The sequence below is a fragment of the Rhinopithecus roxellana genome, chromosome 8 (assembly GCF_007565055.1).
Source record: "Rhinopithecus roxellana isolate Shanxi Qingling chromosome 8, ASM756505v1, whole genome shotgun sequence".
Taxonomy (NCBI): domain Eukaryota; kingdom Metazoa; phylum Chordata; class Mammalia; order Primates; family Cercopithecidae; genus Rhinopithecus; species Rhinopithecus roxellana.
Genome location: NC_044556.1, coordinates 129,980,497 through 130,003,549, shown reverse-complemented (window position 1 = coordinate 130,003,549; position 23,053 = coordinate 129,980,497). Strand labels below are relative to the sequence as shown.

At 36.5% G+C, this 23,053-nt stretch overlaps 1 protein-coding gene and 1 pseudogene across 6 annotated transcripts in view; one reads left to right on the top strand and one right to left on the bottom strand.

The window, feature by feature from the left end:
- CEP350 (centrosomal protein 350) overlaps positions 1-23,053 on the bottom strand; it is a 167,876-nt gene that overhangs the window by 90,613 nt on the left and 54,210 nt on the right. For all 5 annotated transcript variants that reach the window (XM_010375655.2, XM_030935149.1, XM_030935150.1 and 2 more), the window contains 6 exons: positions 18,487-18,633; positions 16,081-16,739; positions 14,955-15,076; positions 8,750-9,810; positions 6,899-7,049; positions 5,156-5,319 (listed from right to left, as the gene is read on the bottom strand). In XM_010375655.2, coding sequence (XP_010373957.2) covers positions 5,156-5,319; positions 6,899-7,049; positions 8,750-9,810; positions 14,955-15,076; positions 16,081-16,739; positions 18,487-18,633 — 2,304 coding nt within the window. The remainder of the gene's footprint in view (positions 1-5,155; positions 5,320-6,898; positions 7,050-8,749; positions 9,811-14,954; positions 15,077-16,080; positions 16,740-18,486; positions 18,634-23,053) is intronic.
- Positions 11,344-11,827, top strand: LOC104671996 (annotated as a pseudogene). Its single transcript, XR_749348.2, has one exon. The product of XR_749348.2 is annotated as a 40S ribosomal protein S15a pseudogene (transcript).

Below are 23,053 nucleotides of genomic sequence, written 5' to 3'. Positions count from 1 at the left end.
GATCACGATGGCAAAACAATGTGAATGTATTTAATGCTAATGAACTGTACACTTGAAAATGGTTAAATTCCCTAGTGAAAAATCATAGAGACAGAAAGTTAGAATGGTGATTGCCAGAACTGAAGGGATGGAGGAACGGACAGTTATTATTGAATGGATACAGAGCTTCAGTACGGGAAACAGAAAGTTCTGAAGCTGAGTGGTGGGGATGGTTGTATAACAGTATAAATGTGCTTAATGCCACTGAACTGTACACCTGAAACAGAATATTATTAATCAAATAGAAAGGACTCTATTATAAAGTCTATTTAGGATCCCGAGGCTAGAAGCAAGCTGTTAATACTGATTATCGCTAATTTTTCTACAATAAAGCTGCACTGCTTTCATAGTAAGAATGATTTATTCACTTAATATTGTTTGTTGACAATACATACACAATTTAAAGTTTCTTCTTGACTTTAAACAACTAGAAATTATAGACAAGATAACGTTCTGTGCAAGAAAGGCCTACACTCCAATCAAGGGACCCATATGAAAAGAAAATGCCCTGACATTAAAAGATTGCCAAGTAAAGCCATATTCCATATCTTAAAGCAAAATTTTTCTTCTTAGGATTACCACTTTAATCTACCAACTACTTTCAACTACACTGGGTAAATTTTTGTACAGAGCGTGCAGATACTCTTTTTCACCACCAGATGGAGCATATACAATTAAAATCACACTGATTTTAGAACTTGGGGATGAAGGAGAAACTAAATTTAAGAAGATGCTGTGGAAAGTGAAATCCATCAGGATTTTTCTGGTACTGCAGGTGAGGATTAGGGAAACTGAAAGCCACAAAACACTACCTATACTTCATCTAATCTGTTTTAGATGATAATGTTTTAAACCTACATTAAATCATATTATTAATACACATATACTCAATATATCACGATTTTTTCTTTTTTTTTTTTGAGACAGGTCTTGCTCTGTTGCCCAGGCTGGAGTGCAGTAGCATGATCATGGCTCACTGTAGCCTCAATTTCAGGGGCTCAACTGATCCTTCCACCTGAGCCTCTCTAATAGTTGGGGCTACATTTTTCTATTTTTTCTAAAGACAGGGCTTCATCATGTTGCCCAGGCTGGTCTCGAACTACAGGAGTTGAACTCCTGCATCAAATGATCCACCCCTCTCAGCCTCACAAAATGCTGGGATTATAGGAGTAAGCTACCATGCCCAGCCTATATCATGATATTTTAAAATTGTGCAGTATACCATAGCAGAAGATAGACTGCATTTGGGAGTCAGAAGTCAGAATCTGGACTTTGCCAATAACAAGTTAGTGACCTTAGGTGAGACACTAACTTAGCCAACACTAACAATTGCGAAATAAAAGAACTGAGCAAGATCAGCATTTCCCAAACTGTGTTCAGCTGAATTCTAACGCCATAAAATGATGATTGATGATTCTGTGGTCAAAATACACTTGGAAAATGCTTCATACTACAGCCTCATCCTTATCCTAAAATAAGTAATGCACTAGCATATTTACAGTGTTTTTGAGTCTTACAGGAAAGAATCTTGTTTCACTCTAAAAGAATTTCCCAAATTTATGGAACCATGGAGCTCTTTTATTCTCAGAACACTTAAGAAACAGTCTATACCACTAAACTTATATTTCACAAGCAAATACAGAGTTTGGGAAGTGCTGGTAAAATGATGTCTAAATGTCCTACAAAGACTTCCAGAACACTTCCAAACTGCTTTTATTAGGTTAACGATTTAAAAATAATTTCTCCTAGCACTCTCATTGGAAGTATAAACTGGCACTAACTTTCTGAAAGGCTATTTGGCAAAATGTACCACATTTTAAACATAGCATATTATTTGCCCCATTATCTCACCTCTAGGATCTTCCCCTATAGGAAAAAACCCGACTAATGCATAAAGATGTATTTACAAGGATATTCACTGCAGTAGTATTTATAATAGAATAAAGAAAAAAGAAAATAACCTAAATATCCAGCAATGGGGAAACAGTTAAATACATTATAATATATTCAAATAACAAGCCAGGTGCGGTGGCTCACGGCTATAATCCCAGCAGTCTGGGAAGCTAAAACAGGTGGATTGCTTAAGCCCAGGAGTTTGAGACCAGCCCTGATAATATGGCAGAAGCCGTCGCTACAAAAAAAAGGAAAAATTAGCCACGTGGGGTGGTGTGTGCCTGTAATCCCAGCTACTTGGGAGGCTGAGGTGGAAGGATTGATGGAGCCCAGGATGTTGAGGCTACGGCGAGCCATAAGCTGTGATCACACCACTGTACTCCAGCCTGGGTGACAGAATGAGACCCTAACTCAAAAAACAAAACAAAAAAGCAAAAACAGAATAGTATTGTTACTTAATGGGTCTAGAGTTTGTTTAGTGGGTAATCCTTACAAATAGTAATCCATATTTACTGACAAAAAAAGATACCCATACTCCATGGACAGAATAAAATTGCATGTAAAATGTGATCCCATACACATAAAATTTCTTATTTGTGTGTGCCTACAAATTGTCTGGAAGGACTCTTAATAAAAATGTTAACATTTCACACCCATTAGGATGTCCTATTAACAAAAAAGCAGAAAATATGAAGTGTTGGCATAAATGTAGACAAAATAGAACCCTGTGTATTGCTGGTGGGAATGTAAAATGGTACAGCTGCTATAGAAAACATTATGGCAGTTCCTCAAAAAATTAAACATGGCATTACCATTTGATCTAGCAATTCTGTATCTGGGTTAAAGCAGGGATTCAAATAGGGTATTTGTACACCAGTGTTCATAGCAACATCACTCACAATAGCTAAAAGGTGGAAAATACCAAAATGTCCATCAACAGATTAATGGACAAACAAAATATGGCATATACACAGCATGGAATATTATTCAGCAATAAAAATAAATTCCGATACATGTACATAGATGAACGGTGAGTCAGATATTACGCTAAGTGAAATAAGCCAGATAAAAAAGACAAATACTGTATTATTCCATGTATATGAAGTACCTAGAGTAGTCAAATTCATAGGGACAGAAAACACAAGACTGGTTACCAGTGGCTGATGAACAGAGGAATGGAGTTATTACTTATTGGGTACAGAGTTCAGCAGGGGAATATGAAAAATTTCTGGAGTGACAGTGGTGATGCTTGCAACAATAATGTGCACGTACTTAATGTCACTGAACTGTGTATTTGAAAATGGTTAAAATGATAAATTTTATGTTATGTATATTTTACCACAATTAAAATAGGCAGAGGGCAGTGGCTCATGCCTATAATCACAACATTTTGGGAGGCTGAGGCAGAAGGATTGCTTGAGCCCAGGAGTTTGAGACCAGCCTGGGCAACAAAGTGAGGCCCTCGTCTCTGCAAAATAAATAAGATAAAATGAAATAAATAAAATAAATACTTTTTTTTTTTTTTGAGACGGAGTCTCGCTCAGGCTGGAGTGCAATGGCGCAATCTCGGCTCACTGCAACCTCTGCCTCCTGGGTTCAAGCGATCCTCCCGCCTCAGCCTCCCGCGTAGCTGGGATTATAGACACCCACCATCATGCCTGGCTAATTTTTGTACCTTTAGAGACAGCGTTTCACCATATTGGCCAGGCTGGTCTGAATGTTAACGTCCGTTATCTCTAAGAGAAAGAACTAGAGGTGATTTACTTTTAAAATATACGTTTCTATATTTATTGATGTCTTCCTCCTATTCCTGTTCCTTCCACCCCCTGAAGCCTTTTAGCTCAACAAGCAGGATTTATTTTATGTATTTATTTTTTATGTTCTGGGATACACGTGCAGAACGTGCAGGTTTGTTACAGAGGTATACATGAGCCATGGTGGTTTGCTACACCTATCAACCCATCATCTAGGTTTTAAGCCCCGCATGCATTAGGTATTTGTCCTAATGCTCTCCCTTCCCTTGCCCCCCAACCCCGACAGGTCCCAGTGTGTGATGATCCCTTCCCCGTGTCCGTGTGTTTGCATTGTTCAACTCCCACTTATGAATGAGAACACACGGTGTTTGGTTTTCTGTTCCTGTGTTAGTCTGCTGAGAATGACAGCTTCCAGCTTCCAGAAAAAAAATTTTTGGAAGCAAGAAGCAAAATCATTCCCGTAGCTAGACACCATCCTGTGAGTTTACAAAGCCTTTGCCTAATCACTTTATACAGCGATTATCCGTCTCCATAGGCCTGTGGAGCAAATTTAAGCCAAGAGTAGAAATGAGGACATTGAAGGATATCTCAATCACTCAAAAATATTTACTGAATGCCAATGAGTCAGCTACAGTGCTGGGTACCAGAATGTACACATTATCTCCCTTAACTTCATATGAGCCTGAAAATTACTATATAAAGTACCTATTATCTCTATTTTATAGATAAGGAAATCTGGGTATTATATTTAATGATACTCAGAGATGTATATACTATTAAGTTTTTTTAAAAACCCAACTGCAAAGCAATTATTTACATTTGTTTTTAAAATAAAGTCGTGTGTGTATAATTTTATGTATAAATCAAAAATGTTAATAGTAGTTAATCTCTGAACAGAAGGCTCAAAGGAAATTTATCTTTCCTTGAAGAGTGTTTATCTCTAATTTTTAATTTTTTTTTTTTTTTGAGACGGAGTCTCGCTCTGTCGCCCGGACTGGAGTGCAGTGGCGCGATCTCGGCTCACTGCAAGCTCCGCCTCCCAGGTTTACACCATTCTCCTGCCTCAGCCTCCCGAGTAGCTGGGACTACAGGCGCCCGCCATCTCACCCGGCTAGTTTTTTTGTATTTTTTAGTAGAGACGGGGTTTCACCGTGTAGGCCAGGATGGTCTCGATCTCCTGACCTCGTGATCCACCCATCTCGGCCTCCCAAAGTGCTGGGATTACAGGCTTGAGCCACCGTGCCCGGCCTCTAATTTTTAATTTTTTATCACTGCAAATGTATTCCTTTTGTATTAAGGAAAAGATTCATAATGTTATATATCAAAAGGCATTACTATAATGATAAATATGAAAGTTAATTACATTACTGTAAGAAATTCTAACTTCTTATGGGATCAAATCACAACTTTAGATTACTACAAAAAAATCATTGGTAAGAGAAAAAGTTACCATGTGGAATTCCACTTACATTCTGTCTTTTCCTTTTTTCCTTTCTTTCCTTTAGAAGAAGTAGATGAACGAGACGATGCAGCAGACTGGGCTCCTGACGAATGCTGGGAGGTAACATCCACAGAGGAAGGATCACAGGCAGACTTTCTGTTAGAATGGTCCTCCTGAGGGCCTAAAGTGCTACTGTCAAAGAATAAATAATAGCAGTTCTAGAAAGAAAAGTCTTACAACACAGCTAAATTGAAGATATTTAAAAATCTATTTAATCACTAGAAGAATATAACTATAATCAAAGATGGCTTCCACTTTATTATTAATTTTTTTAACCACCATCAACCTGGATTGTTCCCTATGGTTCAATTTGTTACTAAGAAAAATCTCAGGTAAGTGAAACCAATAAAAACTAATATTCAGAGAAAAGTATATAATGTTGAATACTGGAAAATATGGCCTCAATTTCTATTCAAATTTATAATTTATATATTATAACTATTTCTCCTCTTATAATCTTATGGAGAACAATAACTTAACATGTTCTTCCTCTACCTGGAAATAAAATGCATCAAATCATATTGATTGGTGATATTAAATGTCACCATAATTAAATCATTGAAAGTTTTTATTTAAAAATTTGATATTTTCCTTAGAGCTCAAAACTTAAAACTATGCTTTTTCTCATATAATTTTCATACCTATTCCTATTAATCTAATTAGATTTAACTAATTTTTATAAGATTACCTAATAATTTTACATGGATTATAATTTGTAATATTTGAAAAAGATGATATTAAGTATGAATAATTACAGATAAATGTATATGGTAGCAAAATATAGGGAGAAAATTCTCTCCAACAAAGTCTGATTCACTTATTATGTGACTATGTACAAGTAATTTAACCTCTGCTTCAGTTTGCTCTCTAAAACAGAAATGGTAACAACAATACTTTCCACATCAGGCTATTATAAAAATGAGTTAATATAGGTAAAGTCTTTCAGTCTTTTCAGTGTCTTGCACACTAAGTGCTCAATAATTATCAGATGTTATAATCATTATAATTAGTGTTTTTCAAAGCTTTGCAAATTTTTCAATGTTTTCTTGATTATAAAGAAAATTACTTATTATTTGGAACCATGGAGTCACGTATCTATCTGATCTTCCTCAATTCTATCACAGAAAACCATTTCTCAAGCTTTTTATGTTAGTATACCATGGACTAATTTCCCAGTACTCCAATACTCTACTGGGAATTCATGGACTGATTTAATAACCTATACTCTGCTTACTATGTGCCAGGTCCTGTTCTAAGTATGTGATTTATTTTTTTCTTTCTTTTTTTGAGATAGGGTCTAGTTTTGTCACCCAGGCTGGAGTGCAGTGGTGCAATCTCGGCTCACTGCAACTTCCAACTCCCAGGTTCAAGCAATTTTCGTGCCTTAGCCTCACTATATTTCATTTAATACTCATAACAACTCTATGAGGCAGGCAGGTACTATTAATGTCCCCATTTTACAGAGAAGGAAGCAGAAGCATAGGATGGCTAAGTAATGTGCATAAATACAAACAACTAATAATCAGGAGAGCCTGGATTTAAACAAAGGCAGTCTGGATCCAGAGCCCCATGCCCTGGATTTCCACTACGATGTGCAGCCTCTATATGTATCTTTAAACAAGCAAAACTTTGCTAATATTCAGACCAGAGTTCTCATTTGTACATTTTCTCACTCTCCAGAGTTTATTCCATATTGCCAATATTTTCTTACTGAGGTTCAAGAGTTGACTTTTTTTCTGTCAAAGTTCCACTCCCTGGAGAGGAGACAAAATCATCTTCATATGAAACACTGCTTAGAGGAGTTGTGGTGGCATTCAAAGGCCGTGATGTTGATGTTCCTCTGTCCAACTTGTCTTCAAACCCTGGCAAAAGTAATAATTGAAACATGGTTAAAAATGAAAATCAAGAAACTATAAGAAAAGCATCCCATCCATGGAGATTAGCAATATGGGCTTAGGGACATTTTAGTTTCCTTTAATAGTGCTTCTTTTCTATTTACCTTTATATCCAACGATACTTTTTTAAAGCTTTTTATTAGGAAAATTTAAAACATACATAAAAACAGGGAGATTAGTATAATGAAACCGAAGTATTCATCATCCAGCTTCAACAATGACCAATACATCACCAATCTAGTTTCAAATAAACCTCCTACTACCTTCATCTACCACCCCCCAGACTATTCTAAAGCAAATTGCAGGTAACATTTCATTCTCATTTCATCTCTACATATTTTAGTTTAACTATAAAATCTTAATGAACATTTAATAGAACTTAAGAAGAAAAATTTTCTTATAAAAAAAGATGTTGATTTAAACACTTTACTTTCATCAAAAGAAATCAAAGTAACTTTCAAATCAAAACAAATTTAAAATTACCACTAATAGAAATGTGGCTAAACAAAAGAAAGCAATAGCATATGAAGGTCTATACAAGACCATTAAGAAATACCTAAATATGAATTCTAGGAAAAAGCAATGTGATACCCAGTTGAGCATAAGAGGAACAGATGAAATACATTCACTATATAGAGGGGAAATCTCCGATCCGGAAATTCTAAGATAATGTTACTATAAAATGGGCAGATTCCATATATAGCAGGAAGGATAGAGAAAGGGACTTGAGGGAATTGAGTCCATCATAGAAAAGGAAAGCTGTGTTACAGGATTTCAGGGATAAGAAGGGAATGTTAGAAGTCATTGTTTCAGGAATCAAATATATAGCTACGTTACTGTTCAAAGTCTGATTGCTATTCAAACTAGTTTTAACAAACATTAATAGAGTTGTTTTCATATTAGAAATGTTACTACAGTTATCCCGTTATCCCTCTCAATTCTTGATTGCTATATTCCCAAGAATTCACAAATCACCACTGTGGTAAGAAACATACTTAGTTTCTTTTTTTTTTTTTTTTTTTTTTTTTTGAGATGGAGTCTCACTCTGTCGCCCAGGCTGGAGTGCAGTGGCATGATCTCAGCTCACGGCAATGTCTGCCTCCCAGGTTCAAATGGTTCTCATGCCTCAGCCTCCCAAGTAGCTGGGATTACAGTTGCATGCCACCACACCCAGCTAAATTTTTTTTGTATTGTTAGTAGAGGCGGGGTTTCACCATGTTGGCCAGGCTGGTCTTGAACTCCTAACCTCAAGTGATCCGCCTGCCTTGGACTCTGAAAGTCCTGGGATTACAGGTGTGAGCCACCGTGCCCAGCTTATACTTAGTTTCTATAGAAGTACATAACTATGGTCACAGAAAATGTAGTATATATGTGATATATATCTAATCCTGAACATCATCTATGAATTTCTCTGAACTAGATAAAAATTTCTACAACTACCAGTCAACTATTATTTTATGACAATAACAATTTTTAAATGAAATCTTAAAGATTAAATTACTAATACTCTATTTGAGGCTTGCAGGAAATTTAGAAGATGACTAATACGGACAATAATGTCTCCATTATCCACTCAATGAAAAATGTGTACTAAAGTATATATCTTGTACAGAAATTATAATTCATCTTAATATACAAATAGTACAAGCTATACTTATTTTTCTCACCTTTTCCATATAACTGATAGGATTTTGTAAAAATATTAATGACGCTATGTGGGCTTCCCTTTGCCAGTTCTTCCCATGGCCCTTTGCTTTGTGTCCCACCTACGTGCCCAAAAAGTGGCAAGAATTTTTCAGCTTCTTTCTGAAACTCTTTGATGGGTTCATGACTATTTCTTTCTCCAGCACAAAATTCCTTTTCTTTTAAAATTTCTGCTACTTTCAAAAGGGGCTGTCCATGCTGCTCTCCCTCTTCTTCGGAGAGACTCCCCTCACTAAGAAGAGGCCCTTCACTGACTGAATCTATGCTAGAACCAAGAGATATTTTGGCTTTGTCTTGAGAACAGGCTTGCATACCAGAGCTAGAAGAGTCAGTCTGCCTTTTACATAACTGTGCCAGTAGCCCTTCTGGTCTGGGACTAGGGGATCTCACTCTAAAGCTTGATATGGCACTCTGAGGTCTTATCATCTCAGGAAGCTTTTTAAATTCACTGAGATTGCCTACACCAGGAAGATCATCATCAAAAGTTGCATGAGATACACAGGTTCCCAGCATCTTCTGAATTCTGGCAGAAAAAACATCTTCAGTATCATCTTTCACAGGTGGAGCTACAGCCTTGGTCCAAGGTCCATCTTCTTGAGGTGCCTGCTGCACATCATACTCAGTGTTCCATGCTGACCCATAGTTAATGTTGGCCCCAGCTAATTTCTTGGCTTCACTTTCAATTCTGCTGGACAAAGAAGCAGCTGTTGCTTTCAAGGCTTCAATACGATCCAGTTTACTCTTATATTGACTGGCACTAGGTTTTAACAAGGCATCTGTATAAGTAGCTGGTGAGGTCACATATGGTTGAGGTGTAAAAGTTAATGGCCTTGAAGCCATATTATGATTCTTTCTGGTTGGTAAAATAGATTCAAAATCCTTATGCAAAATTCCTACATGCTCTAGACTCAAGAGATGGGAGAGTAAACTTCCAGCTGTTGCAGCAAAAGGCTGTGGTTGAGAATGGTGAACTTGTGGGCTCAATCTGTCAGGCTGCATCCATGTAGATTCCATCAAGTCTTTTCTGGAAATGAAAGTCACAATATGTTAGCTAACTAAACCATCATTTAAAAAAAGTTTTGTTTTTGTCTGATTATAAGAGTAGTGAGTATGCACTGCAACAAAATAAGGACAGATAAAAAACATAAAAAAGATAAAGATCATTCAGCAAAACAATAAAAAAGAGGCACTGTTAATATTTCATTTAGAATTATATCCTTCCAAACATTTTTCTATGTGTACATTATGTTTTGGTGGTATTGTTTGTACAAAAATGGGATTTTACCATATATACTGTTTTGCAAACTGCTTTTTTCAACTAAGATGCCATATTTTTAAAAAACTATTTAAAAGAAGGCAATAAGATCTCTAAAATTCTATAAACAAAATTCCTTACAATACTAATTATAGTTTTTAAAACAACATTACATAAAAGAGAAATGCTTAAAATTGCTAAATATTAATGTAGACATGATATAGATTATTCTAATCAACAAATATTTACTATATGCTGAACACTTATGTTTAACAATGTACATGCTAAACAGGGAGGTTATTATAACCTACTAATACTTGTGAAAAATTAATGAATGTGAAACAATTAAATGCAAAACTATGAGTGCCAACTATAAATATGCAACTATAAATATAAATATACAGGGTAGGGTATCCATTAAGTCTAGAAACAGAATAAAGATGTCCTAAACAACATTATGTGTATTTACCTATATCTCTAGACCATAGACTTCCTTTATATTAAGGGATACTACAGAGAGATTACAGGACGACATCAACTACTAAGAAGACCCTTAGAGGAACAGGCCAGGAACAGTGGCTGATGCCTGTAACCCCAGCACTTTGGAAGGCTGAAGCAGGCGGATGACTTGAGGCCAAGAGTTTGAGATCAGCCTGGGCAAAATGGCGAAACCCCATCTCTACTACAAATACAAAAAAATTAGCTGGGCATGGTGGCATGTGCCTGTAGTCCCAGCTACTTGGGAGGTTAAGGCACAATTATCACTTGAACCCGAGAGGTGGAGGATGCAGTGCCCGAGATGGTGCCACTGCACTCCAGCTGGGAGACACAGTTAAGACTGTCTCCAAAAAAAAAAAAAAAAAAAAAAAAAAAAAAAAAAAAAAAAAAAGGACAACAACATGAGGCTTTGTCCTTGGTCTTGTCCATTATTTTAGGACGATGACATAAAGGTATGCTTATCAAACTTGCAGATGACATAAAGTTGGGAGGCATGGCTGACCCAACAAATGACCAAATTATGAGACAAATTTATTTTTATAGGCTGCAATCTTAAACCAAACTAATATGGATAAATGTAAAGTTCTGCAACTAGATTAAAATAAGTCATCTGAAGGGGGGTAACCAGGACAATAAGAAGTTGAAAAGCATGTCATTAGAATGAAGGAAGAAAGACTAGAGCACAGATTCTATGCCTTAGAATATAGGCTATTACAAATGCAAAGTGTGAGGTTACTGGGGCCTAAACTAAGCTGGTAGTAATGGGAATACAAAGGAAGTTATAATATAAAAGATACTGCCCTTTCCGCCATCTTTCCGCGCTGCCACAATGGTGCGCACGAATGTCCTGGCTGACGCTCTCAAGAGCATCAACAATGCCGAAAAGAGAGGCAAACGCCAGGTGCTTATTAGGCCATGCTCCAAAGTCATCGTCCGGTTTCTCACTGTGATGATGAAGCATGGTTACACTGGCGAATTTGAAATCACTGATGATCACAGAGCTGGGAAAATTGTTGTGAACCTTACAGGCAGGCCAAACAAGTGTGGAGTGATCAGCCCCAGATTTGATGTGCAACTCAAAGATCTAGAAAAATGGCAGAATAACCTGCTTCCATCCCACCAATTTGGTTTCATTGTACTGACAACCTCAGCTGGCATCATGGACCATGAAGAAGCAAGACGAAAACACACAGGAGGGAAAATCCTGGGATTCTTTTTCTAGGGATGTAATACATACATTTACAAATAAAATGCCTCATGGACTCTGATGCTTCCAAAAAAAAAAAAAGATACTGATGAATAAAAATCCAAGAGCTTTAAATTCAAGTATTTAGAATGCCAATTTTACAGCAGGTGCTATGTTGATGGTAGAGAAACAGGAGACAAAAATGGATACACTTAATCCAGTTAATCCTGAGCTGGGCATGGTAGCTCACACCTGTAATCCTACCTATTTGGGAGGCTGAGGCAGAAAAATCAATCACTTGAGGCCAGAAGTTCAAGACCAGTCTGGGCAACATAGCAAGCTCCTCATCTCCACAAAAAATAAAATAAAAATTAGCCAGGCATGGTGGTGCATGCCTACAGTCGCAGCTACTTGGGAGGCTGATGTGGGAGGATCACTTGAATCTAAGAGGTTGAGGCTGCAGTGAGCTATGATCATGCCACTGCACTCCAGCCTGTGTGAAAAAGCAAGACCCTGTCTCCAAATTAAAAACAAGTAAAAAGGCTTAATTCTTACACTTCAGGATCTCAAGATCTAGCATGGATGACAGACTAATAAACAAACAGCTAAAATAAGACATCACAAATACTAAAACAAAGATTTAAAAAGTTCAGTAGGGTATAGATGAAGAAGTAATTAACTCTGCTAGCCAAGGAAAGTGACTGTTAAGTTGGATCTTCAGTTTTCAAGGTCAGATATGGAATCTGGACTTTTCCAGGTAGCTAACACAATAGGATATGAAGAGCAAGGAAAAGAAATGCCAAATTTTAAGCAAAAAGTAGCATGCTTTTAAACATAAAGTTATGCTAAAACTACTAACGGAATGGGGGAGCTCAGGAATTGGGTAGCAAGAAAGTGGACACAGTAAGTTAGACATCACAAGTCAAAGAAGTTGGATATTAAAAGAAACTGATACAAGGTAGTATGGTCTAATACTAGATTTGTTTGTGTTTGGTTTGCTTTTAATATTGGATAACTTGTTTAAAATTAGAAGGAAATTCAGAGAAAGGTAAAAATTGGAGACATTAATATAGCAGGGTATGTCTGACAACAATAATAGGGCTGAGGTGAACTAGAAAGTATCACCTATCTAAAAGCATTCAATCTTCTCCAGAGATGACACTTAGAAAAATAAGTAAATAAATAAATAAAAGCATTCAAATTCAAAACAAAAATGTTATTTACACTTACAGTTTGAAATGTATTTAGAACCTTAAGCAAAACATACGAAATATTTCACTTTTGGGGAGTACTATGTAGAGTAGTTAAAGCACAGGTTTCTAGAGTCACACTGGCTAAATTAAAGCCTATCTCTATCATTAATGTTTCGACCTTTGAGAAGGCTCTTTAGGCCTCAATTACCTCTTCTGTAAAACAGGAATAACAACAGTACCTAACTCAAGGAGTTAAAAGGGTTAAATAAGATAACATATGCAAAGTACTTAGATCATTGCCTGGAATCTAAGAAACACTAATAAATGTTAGCTATTTTTATTGACAGTATTATTCTAGGGACAATGGGGTAAAAAAAGGACTATGTGGGCCAGGTGCAGTGGCTCACGCCTGTAATCCCAGCACTTTGGGAGGCCGAGGTGGGTGGATCACTTGAGGTCAGGAGTTTAAGACCAGCCTGGCCAAGATGGTGAAACGCCCTCTCTACTAAAAACACAAAATTAGCAAGGTGGTAGTGGCGCATGCCTGTAATCCCAGCTATGCATGAGGTTGAGGCAAGAGAATTGCTTGAGCGTGGGAGGTGGAGGTTGCAGTGAACCAAGATTGCACCACTGCACTCCAATCTGGGCAAGAGAGTGAAACCCTGTCTCCAAAAAAAACCCTGTAACCCAAAATTGGATAGTGATTTTGATTTCTATTTATGCATTCTCAAAGAGTTTCAAGGCCGGGCGCGGTGGCTCCAGCCTGTAATCCCAGCACTTTGGGAGGCCGAGACGGGCGGATCACGAGGTCAGCAGATCGAGACCATCCTGGCTAACACGGTGAAACCCCGTCTCTACTAAAAAATACAAAAAAACTAGCCGGGCGAGGTGGCGGGCGCCTGTAGTCCCAGCTACTCGGGAGGCTGAGGCAGGAGAATGGCGTAAACCCAGGAGGCGGAGCTTGCAGTGAGCTGAGATCCGGCCACTGCACTCCAGCCTGGGCGACAGAGCGAGACTCCATTTCAAAAAAAAAAAAAAAGAAAAAGAGTTTCAAAATCTTTCCCTTTCCAAAATGGTTATTATTACAAAGTATAATTTATAACCACATAATCTAAACATCACCTTTACTTCCAAACTCACAGTTTTTTGTTTACTTTATTGTAAACAATATATTACAGCAAAAAAAAAATTCTTAAGAAAATTTAAGGTAAAATAGTCTGTTGACTATCTGAAATCAAATCAGATCCCTCCCTAGTCCTTATTAGTATGTTCACAAGCATATCCAAAGGTAGCTCTTGAAAGTACAATGGATAAATTGTTCTTTTTTTTTTTTTTTTTTTTTTTTTTTTTTTTTTTTTTTTTTTTTTTTTGAGACGGAGTCTCGCTCTGTCGCCCGGGCTGGAGTGCAGTGGCCGGATCTCAGCTCACTGCAAGCTCCGCCTCCCGGGTTTACGCCATTCTCCTGCCTCAGCCTCCCGAGTAGCTGGGACTACAGGCGCCCGCCACCTCACCCGGCTAGTTTTTTGTATTTTTTAGTAGAGACGGGGTTTCACCATGTTAGCCAGGATGGTCTCGATCTTCTGACCTCGTGATCCGCCCGTCTCGGCCTCCCAAAGCGCTGGGATTACAGGCTTGAGCCACCGCGCCCGGCCGGATAAATTGTTCTTACACACAAGAAGAAATCTTAAATAGCAGTGGACACAGAAATCCTGTCTGAAAATTATTAACCACAAACACTTTAAAATTTCATTGTCATTCATTCATCCAACACACTTTTATTGTGAAGGCAAGAGTGCTTCCAGCTGTAAAAGAAACTGACATTTACATTAAAAGGTAAAATTTGAACAATTGGCCTAGGGCATACAGTAAGTACAGATGTGCACTATGCTTAAATTTCAGAAGATATGAACCAATTTCTAAATAAACCTCTCTGCCCTCTTGTTCACAAAGGTCAACAAAATACACTGAACACAGACCACTCCACTAAATTTCATGAAAAGAAAGAACTTAATCATCTTTCATTCTTCCCTTTTTACCTTGCAAGAGGCTGTGGAGGTTCCGAGAGAGACATGTCACTACTGGAAGATGCACTTGGGGGACGTTCCTGCATTTTGTTTTCTTTGTCAGATTCTCCAGATGGCTGATACCCTGGTTTGGCCTAGGAGAAAAGGACATCAAATTTATATGAGTTCTATCACAAAGATATATTCAGGTAGCACCTAAGATAAACATTAAGTCACCTCAGCACTACAAAGATCATAAAATGTACGGGTTTTTTTCTCAAAACCAATTAAAATTTATTTTGTCTTAAAAACAAACGTTACTAATAGCTAAATGCCATCTAAAATCCAACAGGGAGCCACGCTCTGTGGGAGGCTGAAGTGGGAGGATCACTTGAGTCCAGGTGTTCAAGACCAGCATGGGCAACACAGTGCGACCCTGTCTCTACAAAAAATAAACAATTTCCCAGGCATGGTGGTGCACACCTCCTACCTCCACTTCCACCTCTACCTCTTTTGCCTCTGCCACCCTTGAGACAGCAAGACCAACTCCTCCTCTTCCTCCTCCTCTCAGCCTATTCAACATGAAGATGACGAGGATAAAGACCTTGATGATCCACTTCCACTTAATGAAGAGTCAATATATTTTCTCTTCTTTATGATTTCCTTAATAACATTTTTAGTGTATTTCACTGCAAGAATACAGTGTATAATATAGACAGCATATAAAACATGTGTTAATCAACATTATGTTATAAGGCTTCCGGTCAACAGTTGGCTATTAGTTAATTAGTTTTGGGAGAATCAAAAGTTACATGTGAATTTTCAACTGCAAAGGGGTTGGCACTCCAATCCCCACACTGTTCAAGGGTCAACTGTATTTGTTCAGCACTACAATGAAAACTATGCAGGGATTTAACTAATAGCAATGATGAGAGGAAAATAAATCAGTCACAATCACTGTAGGAAATTCTTAATTCAGCTTTTATTTTCCATCACATTTATCACATTACTCCTCATATTTAATACACTTCATGAAGGCCATGATTTTTATTAGTATTATCTGAGCATACTAGGAATGATGGGTAATGTTTAAACAGTATAGCAAATAAGCGTTTCCTAACCATGAATGACTCTCCTTTGTATATGTCACTACTATTACCTGTGTTTCCTGCGTAACATGTTGATGAGATGGCTCTTCAAGCAAGGTCTTTTCTAGTAGCAATTTGGAGTAAGTCTCCTGTAGTCGCCTAGTTGCTGATGGCTCAGAAGGAGGCACATTTTTCACTTTAGTAAAGGCTTCTTTCTGCTTCCGGTAGAGCTCTTGTAATCGTTTGTTTTTCTGTTCTGTAGCCTCCTTTTGAGCCTTCTTCTCTTCATTTTGCTTTCTCTTCCTTTCCTCTTGCTGCCTAACAATGTACTGTCGTACCTCGTCTGTGTCATAGTGGCGCCTTTTAGAAATAACAGGGGGATCCTCATTAGCTGTTATTTTGTCAGGTTTTCTTTTCACTGGGCTGTGACTCCTAGGAGCGTGTACTGGTGCTGATGACTTCTGATTCTGTAACTCTCCAGTATCTTGCTTTGCAGTGTGAGCTGTAGAATCTAGCTGTAGGTCATCAAGAATGCCACGAATTTCAACAGGTAAAAAGTCCTTATTTAAGGCAGTATTTTCCTCCTGCTTATTATCTGGAAGAGATGAAGCTAGTTTCTTTATATTATTTTCAGACCGAGATTTACTTCTTGAACGTTCTGAGTTTCGTTGAAGATGCCTATGTAAAATGTCCAACCTGGGATCAGATTCTGCTCTTCCAATGTGACCCCCTGCAAAGTATGAACTGTTAGTGATATAGTGAAATTCTATACTCATTCCTAAGATTTAACTGCATTAACAAGAAAATTAGAGAATTTCATTTTAACTTAAACTCAAATTCAAATATCCTATAGTCTTCTGAAGAACATTATAAAAGGAAAGAAAAGCTTCCCTTTTTAGCAGTAAAAGAATTTCAGTCTTCTGAAAAACTATATTTCCTTGGTTTGTTTTTAAATACGGTTTGAAATATTTCTGGAAAAAAAGGATAGCTCTTATGGTTGTTATGAATAGCATTTCGATTTTTCTCTCATATACATATTCAATGTTACTATTTCTCTCAAAAGGCTGTTAAAAAAGTCAACAGTCTTTTTAGTGGAAGGCATCCCATTGAGAAGCAAGGAAATGGAAATGTCTTAATAATCATAAAAAATATATTTTTTAAAACTTTGCAAAGACCAGACTGCATATGCCAAATAATAATGGCACTGAAAATATTAGTTTTTCTGAAAATTCTACAACACTGATCCACTTCATAATTACATGAAATGGCACTATGTTCAGACAAGTTTATCAAAGGATTTCTGAAACTTTATATTTCCCGTTGATATAAGGAAAAGATTAGCATTAGTCTCTCATCTGATCACATTTACATTTTTAAACATCTATATAACAAATGCTCAAATATTCTTAAAATTGTGTGTATTTTACCCTATTTCCAGAGAAAATGGGCAAAGTTTAGCAAGAAACATATGAATACTATAATGATTCCTTTTACTAGAATGCTGCTTCTACAGAGCCAGGGATTTGGGTCTATTTTGCTTATTTTGAAGCCCAAGAGATTACAGCAGTGCCTACTATGTAGTGGGCACTCAGTAAATATTTGTTGAATAAATGTTAAGCCTCTACAACTCTCCAGTGAAAGATGGAAAAACTTAAAATATTCAGGAAAAAAAATCATGTTATCATCAAAATATCTGGTAACATGGCTTTAGACTGAGAATACACATGAGCGTATTTACAAGCTAGATAAAAGTAAAGAGGCCCAAATACAAAGTATTGTATATGTACATTGACTTCTATATGCCAAATTATAGTTGCAACTGCATCTTACTGAATCCACTCCAGAAGTTCACATTAAATTGAAACAAATTTGGCTGCTAAAAAGAAAAACTGGCATATGAGTATTTATTTCACTTCTCAAAATTAGTGTTCATGAAAAAAGTAGTTATTTGAAATAGTGCTTACTCAAGAAACTTTGATAGGAGAAAAACAGTGGACTTGAGGGTCAAACTAAACAGTTCTGCCACCAAATCTGACACCCACTGACTACATACCCATGGGAAAAATCACTTCTCTTTTGGAGCCTGTTTCCCTAATCTGTCAAATAAAAAAATCCAACCTTGTGAATGTTTGTACATGTTTGCTTGAATATGTTGGGATGAACCAGGTTGGACTTGATTCTCTCTAAGGTCCCTAAAAGTCTAATATGATTTCATTAAAATAATGCTTTCATATTCACAATGACAGCTAAATGTAATTAATACAACACAAACAAAATTATTCATAAAGATGAACATAACACCTATATGCAGATATTACCCATAAACAAGCCCAATAGAACATTTTTTTCTTTTTTGAGCTACATTCAAAATTATAAAGCAAAGTCCTAACACATTCTTAAGAGTACTTTTTCCTTCTCTGAGTACTTGATAGCAATTTTTAATTGTTTTCTCAACAATTTTAATTATAGCTACTTACCAGATTTAACAGTTCTTTCTCTTCCACCTCTGTCACTTGATGCTGTTCTTTGCTGTTTTGGCTCCATTCTGGGTGCAGGTCCCAGAATCTTCTTTACTAATTTTTGTCCATCTCGCCAAGAAGATGTACTTATAAGATGACTACTACCTAAAAAAATACATTGCACTGAAATTAAAACTTAAATTTTAATTGTAAGAAGTGTATCTACTCAACCATACAGGTTTTATTATTAATCTTATGCTTATCTGTCAAGGTCAAAAGATTTACAAATGATGATATTGTTAAACCCTAACCTCCCCAAGTCAGTTAACTGTTTGTTTATATCTTGATTTACCCACACATCTGAAATAAATGTAAAATGCTTTGAAAGTTAAGTACCAAACAATGATTCCTAAATCTCAAGAACCAAGGCACAAGACCGGCCTGGACAACATGGCGAAACCCTGTCTGTACTAAAAATACAAAAAATTAGCCAGGCGTGGTGGAGGGTGCCTATAATCTCAGCTACCAAGGAGGCTGAGACACGAGAATCGCTTGAACCCAAGCAGCAGAGGTTGCAGTGAGCTGAGATCGCACCCCACCGCACTCTAGCCTGGCGACAGAGCAAGACACCATCTCAAAAAAAAAGAACTAAGGCAGCAAATTTGACAAAACAAAAATATGTCTTAACACACAACAGTGTTTGGTTTACCAATATCTAGCACCATACATGGCACACAATAAAATAATACGTTTGCTAAAAAAAAAAAAAAGACTTAATCAAAGAACATGTAAAAATTTTTGAGGAAACATAACATTTTTAAAGAGTTAACAATGATTACTTTTGAAGGGGATGGTATTACAGGGACTTTCACATTATATTTTACAGGTATATACCAAAAGTACACACCACTTTTCTATGTACAAAACAGTAACATTTAAAAAGTATAATCATTTTAAAAGGTCCTCACATCATAAAAATTCAAAAAAATAAGTGATTCAATAAATACAACTGTTTACCAGGAGAAAAAAGGATTTTCATCCACTAGCTTCAGAATGTAAGAAATTAAAAATTAAGCAATCATCTCAAAATAGACAGTGACTAAAAAAAAAATGAAATAAAGACTGTTTACAAAATAGAAACTACAAAAAATAAACATGGAATAAAAGTGTTTAAATGCAAAATAAGATAAGAAATAGAGGTCAGGCCTGGTGGCTCATGCCTGTAATCCCAGCACTTTGAGAGGCTGAGGCAAGAGAAATGCTTGGGGCCAGGAGTTCGAATCCAGCTTGGAAACACAGCAAGATCCTGTCTCTACAAAGAATTAAGATTAAAAAAAAATTAGCTGGGTACAGTGATGCGTGCCTGTAGTCACAGCTACCCACGAGGCTGAGGTGGGAGGATCACTTGAAACCAGGAGTTCAAGTATACAGTCAGCTAAGATCATGCCACTGCACTCCAGCCTGGGACACTGAGTGAGATCCTGCCTCCAAAAAAAAAAAAAAAAAAAAAAAGGAAAGAAAGAAAGAAAAGAAAGGAAGGAAGAAATAGAATGACAATGAAAATAATGTAGTAGCACTTCAAGCCTAATTAAATTATTGTAAACATTTTTACATTAATAGCCAATGCTGGTAAAATTATAATAAAATCATCCTGCCTATACATTACTTGCTGAAATATAAGTGGGTATAGTTTCTTTAAAAAAAAAAAAAAAAGGCAAACATGGGATTATGTGTCAGGGACCCAACAGTATTCATTCCCCTTGATCAATGATCCAACAAACAGAAACTTATACATAAATAATCTAAAAGAAAGAAAAAAATAAATGAAAATGTTGACTGTATCATTTTTATACTATCAGAAGTAACTAAATACTGAATAATGGTGAATAATTACTATTTCTACTAGAATATTGTGTGGCTATTACAAAGCACAATTTTCATAAGAAACAATAGAAATGTTCCTCTGAGAAGATGCAAAAATCAATGAAATTTTACATATACAAAAAAATTTACATAAACAGTGATTACCATAACATACTATTACAATTTTAAAATGAATGTAAGGAAACATACAAAGTAATACTTGTTCTTTATTTAAGTCTGGATAGTGGTTTTATCTGTTTTCTTCTATTTTCCCAGCTGTCTGTGATGCTATTTTATTGTATTTATAATAAAAGACATTCCATTTAGAGTTTCTTTAAAAAGGGCTTTAATTTGTAAGTTTAAACGGAAGTATCATTTTAATGAAAACATCAGTTATAAAAAGGTCTTAATGTGTGCTGTTTACTTTAGAAATGTTTTTGCACCTTGTTATTAACCTTATACAGTTGACCTAAAATATTTAAAGGGTTTTAAGTATACTGCTCAATCTATTTATAAGAAACTTTATGTTCTTATGTAAAATGAGAGAACAGGCTTCTCTTCAATTTCAGTCTGATTTTCTGAATCAAAAACAAGCAACCACGAATACGCTGGGTAGCTATTTATACATGTTGGCATCTGAATATACTAAGTGATTATTTCTAAATTCTAACTTTCTGGAAGAGTTACACACAGTCACTGGTTTAAAAAAAAAAAAGGACTTTCACTACATAAACTATTAATATAGCTTTAACACATTTAATGACTCTCTATCTAGCTCATTGCCACAGTGCATATATGAGAATTAGCCTACCATAAAACTGGATGAATACAATTCAAGATCAGTGTTCGTACGTTTTAGTGGTCTACTATGCTTCTGAAAACAGTATTACGTAATGCCACATGAAACACAATACTTTTTAAAAATGTAATTATTGCTGGGGTGCAATGGCTCCTGCCTGTAATCCTAACACTTTGGGAGGCTAAGACAGTCGTATTGCTTGAGGCCAGGAGTTCAAGACCAGCCTGGCCAACATGGCAAAACCCCATCTCTACTAAAAATACAAAAATTAGCCGGGCGTGGTGGCACATGCCTGTCATTCCAGCTACTCGGGAGGCTGAGGCACAAGAATCATTTGAACCCAGGAGGCGGAGATTACAGTGAGCCAAGCCACTCAAGCCACTGTACACCAGCTTGAGTGACAGAGCAAGACTGTCTCAAAAAATAAAGTAAAATAAAATGCAATTGTTAATGCTCAGATAACTCAGGTTTTTGTAACATTTTATTTTTTCATCTGTATATAGCAAGTGTCACTCTATGATGACATCTAAAGTTAACAATGGGCGTCACAGAATGTGTTATCCGCCATTCTACTGATTAGCGTATGACTAGAAAACCGGAAGTCTGATCAAAACCAGCACCCCATCAGTTTTGCCCTGGTGTTCTCATAACATCCTGTGACCTCTTACCGCAGCACTCATTATACTTTATTGTAACCACATATCTATTTCCTGACAAGACTATAAGCTCCATGAAGGCAGCAGCTAGATGCATCTTGCTTACCAATGTATTGTCTAAGTTTAGTACAGCACAGTACCTCACATACAGCAAATGCTCAAAAATATTAATATTTGTAGAATGAATGAATGAATGAATGAATGAATTTAGAATGTCTCTAAATTGATAGTGACAGGTTCCCAACTTTCTCCACTCTCTTGGCCCAAATTACTCACTGAGATGAATATGACATTCTAAATAGCCATTTTCAATATGGCTAGAAATAATAATTACTATTATTAATGGAGTCATAGCTAACAGCTGAGTCCTTATCAAGTGCCAGGCATATGAGCACTTTGGGGTATTAACTCCTAGTTCTCACAACACCCCTGTGGGATAAATACTACCGCTTTCCCATTTTACATATGCGAAAACCAAGGCACACTAAAATTAGCTCATCTACCAAAGGAACAAAGCTAGTCATAAATCTGGACAATCTGGATGAGGGCCAAAATGTTATGGAACTAGAGAATTATCTTCTTTCCATCCTTGATCAATTCAGAGTTCCACCTGACCAATAATGGGATGGAACGCCACAGTTCTGATGTGCAACATTTATTATCTTTTGAGAATAAGTGAAAGGATTTAGTGACAATCAGAAACAACCCCCTTGTATATAAATTTCACAACCTAAAAATTACCTTTAATCTGGTTAACTTACATTAAAAATAATCACTAAAAAAAATTGGAGGGATGACCGATGTGTTCAGTACGTTGATGAACATATGGTGAACAAATGGTTTCATGGATGTATAAAAATATGAAAATGTATCAAACTATACATTCTAAATATGTGCAGTTTATGTCAATTACACCTTAACACACACACACACATACGTGCACACACACATGGTACGTAAAATGTATTAATTTTTCATATTTGCCAAACAATGAGAAATTTGGTAACAGTAATATTTAACTACAAGATGGATTAAAGACTTAAATGTAAGACCTAAAACCATAAAAACCCTAGAAGAAAACCTAGGCAATACCATTCAGGACACAGGCATGGGCAAAGACTTCATGACTAAAACACCAAAAGCAATGGCAACAAAAGCCAAAATTGACAAAGAGGGTCTAATTAAACTAAAGAGCTTCTGTACAGCAAAAGAAACTATCATCAGAGTGAACAGGCAACCTACAGAATGGGAGAAAATTTTTGCAATC